At 37.9% G+C, this 9696-nt stretch overlaps 1 protein-coding gene across 1 annotated transcript in view; it reads right to left on the minus strand.

Moving 5' to 3' along the window:
* The window catches only part of Pik3c2a (phosphatidylinositol-4-phosphate 3-kinase catalytic subunit type 2 alpha), a 106255-nt gene that overhangs the window by 32916 nt on the left and 63643 nt on the right, over positions 1-9696 (minus strand). The window contains exons 9-13 of the mRNA XM_026781265.1: positions 6612-6755; positions 4560-4605; positions 4238-4448; positions 2330-2452; positions 1379-1546 (exon numbers count right to left, since the gene is read on the minus strand). Of these exons, the coding sequence (XP_026637066.1) occupies positions 1379-1546; positions 2330-2452; positions 4238-4448; positions 4560-4605; positions 6612-6755 (692 nt within the window). The remainder of the gene's footprint in view (positions 1-1378; positions 1547-2329; positions 2453-4237; positions 4449-4559; positions 4606-6611; positions 6756-9696) is intronic.

Below are 9696 nucleotides of genomic sequence, written 5' to 3' on the forward strand. Positions count from 1 at the left end.
CATGTTTAATTTTCAGCATCCACACAGTGGCTCACAAAAAATTCTAGCTCCAGGGAATCTAATACTCTCTTCTGATCTTTGTAGTCACCATGCATGTTCATGGTACACAGACACACATATAGGCAAAACAATCATATGCATAAAATAAAATAAACACCTAAAAATATATTAATAAATAAATTTAAAAAGGCCGGACATGGTAGCACATAATAGGATTGGTGAGATGTCTTAGCATGTAAGGTGTTTGGTCTTATACCTGACAACCTGTAATCAATTCCCAATCATCCTCTTACCTCTACACACACACACACACACACACACACACACACACACACACACACACACACTAAATGTTAAAAAAAAGGCAGTGGGGCTCATGTATGTTGATCCTCATCCTCGACTACCAACCTATGGTTTATTTAAAACATTTACTTACAGACTTTGATAAATTGTTGCATAGATAAAATTTCTTTTTTCCCAAGAATAATCTCTCAAACTTTTTGTGTATGAATGTATAAAGGCTAGAAAGATGGTTCATTGGTTAAGAGCACTTGCTACCCTTCCTGATGACCTTAGTTTTGTTTTCAGAACCCACGCTGTGCAGCTCACAACCACCTGTGACTCCAGTTCCAGGGGATAAACTCCAAATTATTTCATTTATAAACTGTTTTGTATTTTTCAAAAAAAACAAAAACAAAAACCAATTTCAGGGCAGGGGAGATGGTTTAGTTGGTAAGTGCTTGCCTTACAAGCATGGGAAGCTGAGTTTGATCTCCAGAGCTCATACTAAGAAACTAGGTATGCCAGTGCACACTTTCAATCACTGTGCTGAGAGAAGCAGACATAGGTGAGTTCCTGGAGCTCACTGGCCAGCCAAGTTAGCCTGATATATAAGCCCCAGGCAGTGAGAGACCCTGTGCTTCAGAAATAAGGTGGATGGTGTTCTGGAAGAAGGCAACTGTGGCTGCATTTGGGCCTCCACATGCACAAATAGGTTACTGTCCACAGGTGAGATGTGCAGAACTCTTAGACCAAGGGCCCACAGCACTAAGGATTGGTTTCGTGAGTTAGAATAGTTAATCCTGTTGCTTCTCTGAAAATGGAGAAAGGTGGGAAATAGGAAAAACAAGGTCCTTTTAGTATCAAGAAAAACTGACAGAGTAATGGCATTCTGTCATAATATACTTTACAAAAATGACAGTCATTGGTTACTGCTTTTCCCCTGGATCCTCTGCATACCCACCATGCTACACTGAGACCACAGCAGAGTGACTACTTTGCTAAGCTCAAAGATCATGTGCATCAGTGTTCCCAGCCCATCCCCAGCCTGTCTGTGATGCAGAGATATGCCCTAGAATCACAATTAAGTAATACTCACCGTTTAAAGTCAAAAAGAGTCAAAGAAACTTTACCCAAAGTTTCTGGCCCCTTTCTTTGTTTATTAGAATCAGGTGAACTTCCACTGCTTTGATTTAAAATTCCAAACAGAGTAAGATGAAGAATTGACTCTAATGGCAACTGTGATATCTGAATAGGAAAAATGATTCTATGGGGCAGAAAAAAAATATTCATTGGTGTTAAGAAAAAATTAGATTAAAAGTGACGCTCACTAATCATTTAATGAAAACTGATTAACTTTAGGTGTTTTATTTCACTTATAAAACAATTTTTAGTTTTAAGTAACTTTTAGGTAAGTAGCAAGTATGGCTAACTTGTACTGTTAAGTCTTAAATGTCATTATGAGCATAAAACTTCAAAAATCTCACAGTTCTTTCTGTAAAAATGCCCAAGTACCTAAAGATATGCAGTTCAATAATCAGGCAAAATAAATTAGACCTTAATTCTGCAACTAGCTATTTACCCAAATAATTATGAGGTCTCTCTATTAAAAAAAAATCAGTATTTAAAAAACATTAACATTATAGGATGTCATCATGTATATAGATTTAAAATTTAGGTGGGTTATCTATTAATCAAGAGCAAGACTCTTGTATAGTGTTACTATATAATAAAATACTTAAGCAGTTTATTAAACACTATTTCTAGAGTTCTGGGTAAATTTTTAATCTTTGGCATGACAAAGTCTAGGAAGAATTAATACCATGTTACTGCAATTTTAAGATACAGATGTTTATAGGAATACTTATGAAATTTTCATGTTAATTTCAGTTTGTTTTATAGAATTTTATGTAGAAGATATTTTAACATATTAGTAAGAATCTATTGGATTTCAGTTGAGATAATAATAAACAATGTATACATTGAAAAAATTAAAGAACAGGGCACAGTGAACTATGAAATAATTATAAAAGCAAAAAATTTCACTTACAGTTCATCCCATTTAATAAGATAGAAGAAATTCTTGTACGTGCCAACCTTCTTTGATTGAATAGGTTTAAAAAGATCCTTCCCATTGTGAGACAGGGAACATATCAAGTAGTATTTTTCATAACTAAGAAAAGAAAGCTTAATTTGATTTCTAGGTTAGTAATAATTACCTAACTAACACAACTACATCCCCCCAAGTGACAAACTATAATAAACTGGTCACCATTAATTTTATTTTTTTGAAATTCATCTGAAATATAACCTTTGCGAATTCTACAAAAACAGGGAAGTGGTATAACAAAAAGAAGTATAGGGGAGCATAAGCCCCTAAGTGTCAGTCTCCAGGAGACTGTAGTAATGAGACCCATGTACTATAAGCTGTTTCAGGTATTGTGCTCAGTAAATTACTAGCTTCAGAGCACAGGTAAATGACAACAGACTGCATTTATCCATTCCTAGGTAAAATCCAGAAAGGAAGTACCAACAATTATCTTTCCTTGGTGCTACTTTCATTACATTTCTGCTCTTTGTTAGAGTTTGTTTAGTTTCATCTGTTCTCTTTCTTGGCAGTGGTGGAGATGTTACTTACCTTTGCTATATCACTAAAATACTCAGCTAATTATATTAAGCTTGCCATGTTTTCATCTGGGCATTTTGGCACATACTTATAACCCAGGTACTTAGGAGGCTGCAGTGGAAGGATCCCTCAGTCTCTGAAGGTGAGACCGGCCTGAGCAACATAGCGAGCCATCATCTCAAAAGCACAATAGACAAAAAGAAATAAGTACTAATAGCCATTTAAATGGAAGTTCCAGAAAAGCACTGTTCTGGTTTGTTACCAGATTTCCAGCACTGAGAACTCTGTTTATAGATGAGGCTCAATAAACACTTATTCCATGACTTAAAGAACCATTTTCAGCTTGGCATGGTGGTGCATGCCTTTAATCCCAGCACTTGGAAGGCAGAGGCAGGTAGATATTTGTAAGTTCGAGACCATCCTGGTCTATAAAGCAAATTCCAGAATAGCCAGGACTACATAGAGAGACCCCACTGCTTCAAAACACCAAACCCAACCAACCAACCAAAAACCCAACCAATCAAAACAGAAAACAAACAACAAGCAAACAAAAACAAAAACCACTTTCAAGTCACACCATCATTCTAATCTGAAGCTTAATTCACATGGGATTTTTGTTTGGTAACTCTTCATTATGAACCTATTTCAATAATATTCTTTTCAGACTTTTCAGTTTATATTAATTATTCCAAAGTAAATTAAAATTGGCCCCCAAAATACTATCCTTTAAAGATATTGATAAAAGAAAAAAATCAAAAGAAGAAAACCCTTATCAAAACTTCAGTAGAAGAAATATGCTCATGTAGAATTCAAAGACTAGTGACTGTGAGATATTAATGGGGAATAGGGCCTGAATTCTAGTCCCATTACATTCTGTTTCAAATTACCTTGGCTCTAAAGGAAAGGCAGAAAAGCTCAGCAATTTTAAGCTAATTCATCTTTTAAATAAAATTTTTGCTTGATAATTTCATCATATATTCTCTTGCTTTTTTAAAAAAATTATTTTTTGAGATAGGGTTTCCCTGTGTAACACTGGCTGTCCTGGAACTAGCTCTGAAGACCGGGCTAGCTTTGAACTCAAAGATCTGACTGCCTCTACCTCCTGGGTACACCACCACACCAGGCTCTCTTGCTCTTTTTTCATGTCATAGGAATGATGTTTTTCACAACAATAATTTCAGATATCTCTATAAATTTATTAAAACCACAAAGGTACAAAGGGGTATTCAGTGATCTTTGTATCATCCATTTAAACAAAGAAAAGTAGTTACAACATTAAGATTAGCATAGCTTCTGGGTACGGCTGTGCAAGTCCTCTAAGCAGCTACTTACTTTGATACCCAGTTACTGGAAATTCCATGTGCAGCATAGACAGTAAACTGGAGCTGCTCTGTTGCAGTCCACGCTTCCTTGATGCTCCTGCTACTTTGAGGACAGTCTGCAGAACTCTTACTAGAATTTGCATGGAGCCTGAGAAGATCGTAAATTGCTGCTGTTAAGTGATCCAGGCTTACTTGAACAGGATTTTCAGGATTCAGTGAGTCTACATTGAAACAAACTGTTAATTCTCTAAAAGAGCAAAAATCACAACAAAGTGTTAATTCTCTGAAAGAGCAAAAATCATTGCCAAAATATAAATAATCTAAAGACATACCCCTAGTTGAGTTCTTGGTAGTATCTCCTCCAGATAATGAAGTCACCTGTATACACATATATCAATTAGTCAGAAATTGAGCATAATTTAATATAAAATGTTTACTTTTTCTTCCTTTTTTGAGACAGGGTCTTGTGTAGCTCAGGTTGGTCTCAAACTTGCTAAACTCCTGATTCACATCCAAAATTATGGGATAACAGGGGTGTATCATACACTGGACTTTTGCTATAAATAAACCTTACTTTTGATACATTTCTTTAAATGTCAAAGAAACCCCAAGAAATCTGTCCTACATGTCTGAAAAATTACTAGAATAGTAAGCAAAGAAATAAAGGGCTATAAAAATGCCTCAATCTGTAAAATAACTGCCAAGAAAGCATGAGTTAGAAGTCTCTGCACCAAGTAAAAGCTAGTCTATCATGCCAGCACAGGGGAGTAGCAGGGTATGAAGTAGAAGGTGGACCCTGGAGCTCACTGGTCAGTTAATCTAGCTAATCGGATAGAAGATCCCCTCTCAAAAGGAGTGGGGAGGTGTAGCTGATACCTGATGTAGTCCTCCAGTCCCCACATGGACATGTGCCTACTCCCAACACATATGCATACACTCACATGAATATCTGCACCCACATAACACACAAGTGCAAATTCACAAACAAAAAGTGAAAACATGAACCCAAGTAAACATAACTTTTTTTTTTTTTTTTTTGAGACAGGGTCTCACTATGTAGCGCTGGCTAGCCTAGAACTCAGAGATCTGCTTGCCTCTGCCTCTCAAGCCCTGGGACCAAAGATGTGTGCCACTATGCCTGACAAGAAATGATCTTTAATAATACAAAAATTAAGGCAAGCTGGAGTGGGAGTTCACACCTGTAATTACAGCATCTGGGAAGCTGTGGAAGAGTAATATAGCAAGTTCAAGGCCTCCTGGGCCACGGTAAGACCTTGACTCAAAGCAAGCAAGAAAAAAAAAAGAGCCAGGCATGGTAGTTCATGCCTATAATCTCAGCACCTGTGAATAAAAGCAGGCCAGGAGTTCCTGGATTTCCTTAGCTGAATTAAGAGACAGTTGGAAAATATAAGACCCTGTCTCAGGAAGTCAAACAAATCAGAGCACCTAAAACTTACTATGGAAAAAGAACAAAATCAGCAGCTTTATTTTAAATGAATTATAACTGTTTTCTAACACAGTACAATATTTTTCACTAGCATGAGAATAACATACTTAAAGAAACTCCATTACCATTAGGTGATTGAAGAAAATTCTTGTATACAATTATTTAAGGTAAACTCCTCTCTCAACTACACTTTAATGCTTCTTCATCCGACAAAAGAGCAAAAAGAACAGCCACTTCAGGCATTAGGGCATATGGTGATAGTTTTCAAATAATTTTTAAACAAAACCCCCCTCCCAAAATAAAACCGAACTAAATCAACAACAATGAAACAAACAAAAACAAAAAGGAATCCCAAATTAAGGGTCATGTAGCTAGAAAGTCTTTGAAACTGAGTAGCCTTGTGAACACCCAGACACGGAGATGGAGGAGCAGGTCAAAGATATAGCTTCTCCTTTAATGTAAAGTAACTTGTGGAAGTCACTTTTTCTTTACTCCTTCCAATTGAAGATATAAACATTTCTATGAACTGAATTTATTAAGGCTCCATGGAAGGAAGTATTATGGAACATAGTTTTATTAAAAGCTGACATATGGCACAGAAGTCTCAACAACTGGCTGCTTCTAAGACAAGGCCACTTCCACAGGTCAGGAATACGACTCAAGTGTAATGAACATGGATATTTCCATTAAGAGAGAACTGGCAGCTACTACTCCGTAGGCTCCCTATAGAGAGGTAGGGGTCTCACCTATAGGAAGCAATTTGAGCCCACTATTTGATGTCAATGTTCACAAAGCTCCTCCTTCATTTCAGCAAGGAATCCCTACCTCACCAACAAAGCAATTCAATCAGCTCAAAAGTAAAAGCCAAAGTGAAAATGACAAGGTTTTGTCTACTAAGATGTGAACATCCTCCTGTTGAAGTGATACAAATACTTACATCAGCACTTTTGTTCCTGGGAAGGTTAACCACTCGCTTTAGCTTCTTCACCGCTTCTGTAACGGCGGGGGTCTCCACCCCATCTAAAGCACTACAGATTTTTCTTACAGCTTTAATTACTTGGTCGACAGCTCGGTGTTGGCTCTTTAAAAATGGAAAATAAAATAAAAATAAGTAGGTACAATGTAGGACCCATGTCAAAGATGAAGTCAGAAGCTAGATATTTTTGACAATTCTAAGAACAGATATTCTCTATTGAAAAAGAAATGAGATAGCTTCTCAATTATATGGTATACTGTGAAATGTATTACAACAAGACATAGTCTTCGCTCTGACACTATTCATATGCAAATGCTACAAATTTAATATTAGAATCAAAAGAAACAAATAAGAAACAGATTACTAAATCATTTTTAAAAACTAGATCTGGCACACACGTGGTATATATACATACATCCAGGAAAACACTCATACATTTAAAATAAAATAAATCTAAAAAATAAGCACAACTAGATTCATCTTTTAAATTCTCACTTGGAAGTAATTTTCATGTTGAAAATAACCTCTTCTGCAAAAAAAAAAAAATACTGGTATTAAAAACTAAGTTCTAACAAAACAAAGCAAATAGAACATCCTTGAGGGGCTACAGAGATAAGACCAGTGGTGATGAGCACTTGCTGTGGCAGATGATCTTTAGGAGTTCAAAGCTAGCCTGGTCTAGATAACAAGTTCCAGGATAGGCCAGGACTGCATAGAGAGAGCCTGCCTTAAAAAACAAAACAAACAAACAAACAAAAAACCAACAACAGAACAAACAATATCAAGAGGATCTGAGTTTGGATCCTGTCACTCAAACAAGCTGAGAACCCCATAAATGCCTATAAGGAACTCCACATGTACGCAAGCATGTGCACCCCCATACGTACATGCACATACACAAATCTTAAAAAATAATAAAAGACTCGGGAGGCAGAGGCTGGCGGATCTCTGTGAGTTCGAGACCAGCCTGGTCTACAGAGCTAGATCCAGGACAGGCTCCAAAGCCACAGAGAAACCCTGTCTCGAAAAACCAAATAAATAAATAAATAAATAAATGAAACGCTTAATTTAAAAAAAAAATAAGATTGGTTTTTAGCAGGTCAGCTTGCTCTCTCTCTCTCTCCTTTTTGTTATTTTTTTTTCCAACACAGTATCCTTACTGGCCATATGGGAACTTCCACAGTCGCCCTGGGTCTACTCCCCACACCCCCAGCTGTACCCTCCCAAAGGAAAAGAAACACAAGTTCAATCTCTGTTGCCTACACATTCACCAGAGCACGATCAAATGCCCAGTGACCAGCCCCACAAAGAAACATGAATTCTTCCTTACCTGCTCCTCTGCCTGAAGCCATCACCTGTGAAGAGCTACACCTTAGCACCCTTATCACAATTTTTAAGTTTCGGGCCGGGCAGTGGTGGCACAAGCCTTTAATCCCAGCACTCGGGAGGCAAGGCAGGCGGATCTCTGTGAGTTCGAGGCCAGCCTGGTCTACAAGAGCTAGTTCCAGGACAAGAACCAAAAGCTACAGAGAAACCCTGTCTTGAAAATCAAAAAAAAAAAAAAAAAAAAAAAAAAAAAAAAACCAAAACAATTTTTAAGTTTCTGATGACTTCCTGTCTGTGCTATTTTCCTCCACACAATCACAAAAGTAGCTTCCCTGCCCTTCAGTCAGCAGGAGCACAGATCATGGGCCTACATACAGTCTGTAGCAATAGCACAGATCACAGATAGTGTCTGTGGCCTGTGCTGTGGCAGAGGGCTGTGTTGATTTCAGTGATCTGTTCTGCCATCAGAGACCATGTTGAGATCTTTCTACACTTAAAAATTTTATATCTATTTTTTATTTGTGTGTGTTGTGTATCCATATAAGTGAATGCCACGTGTGTGTAGTTATCACCAGAGACCAGAAGAGTGTTGGATCCCTTGGATCTGGCAGGTATTTGTGAGCTACCTGATGTGGGTACTGGGCACTTGTGGTGGTTTGACCAAGAATGGCTCCCATGGGTTCATGTATTTGAATCCTTAGTCGCCAGGGAGTAGAACTGTTGGAAAGGAGTGTGCAGTGTTACAGGATATCTTTCTGTATGCTGTGAATATGTTTTGTTCTCATTGTTTGATAAATAAAGCTTCTGGCCTATGGCAAGGCAGGATAGAGCCAAAAGGGAAATCCAAACAGAGATAAAGGAGAAGGGTGGAGTTTGAGAGACTAGCCAGCCAGCACCCAAGGAGGCAAGACACGTAAAAAATAAGGTAACAAACCACATGGCAAAGCATAGATAAGAAATATGAGTTAATTTAAATGAAAGAGCTAACTAATAATAAGCCTGAACCATCAGTCAAATATATATAATTAGGTTAAGCATCTGAGTGATTATTTTAAAAGGAGTTGAGAGGCTGGGCACGACAAAAAAGTTTCTGATTACATTTGGCGCCCAACATAGAGTATGTACAACCACATAAAGCCTGAAAAAAAGCTTTAAAAAAAGGTTCTAGACACACAAAAACAGAGTACAAAACAGCTTCTTGGTAGCTAGATTTTTTCGAATAGGCTCTGTTTACTGGTAGTGAGTAGGAAGCTCCTTTAAGAGATAGCTTCCTGCCTTGGTACTGGCAGTATGGTCAGTTCTTTTGGGAGTCCTGCTATGGAGCACTTGATGGGGTTTATGGGCTGGTGCACACTTGGTGGCAACATGGACTCCAGAGTTGGGGAGATAAGGGTGACTCTCACTGGTACACCTCTGTCATGTTGGGAACCCAGGTGAGGCAGAGCAGCAACCAAAGCTACTGGTTTGGTCCTAGCCGCTTGCATTTGGCAGTTTAAAGACTCCTGGTCAAAAAGGATTACAGATATGCAATAAAAACATATTTAGATAAAAAGAAACCTCTAAACTGGTCACAATGTGTTCAAATCATGTGTAGGTTTAAGAAAAAATAAAAAGAAAGCCGGGTGGTGGTGGCACACGCCTTTAATCCCAGCACTTGGAAGGCAGAGGCAGGCGGATCTCTGTGAGTTCGAGACCAGCCTGGTCTACAGAGCTAGTTCCA

This window comes from Microtus ochrogaster, chromosome 8 (assembly GCF_000317375.1).
Source record: "Microtus ochrogaster isolate Prairie Vole_2 chromosome 8, MicOch1.0, whole genome shotgun sequence".
Taxonomy (NCBI): domain Eukaryota; kingdom Metazoa; phylum Chordata; class Mammalia; order Rodentia; family Cricetidae; genus Microtus; species Microtus ochrogaster.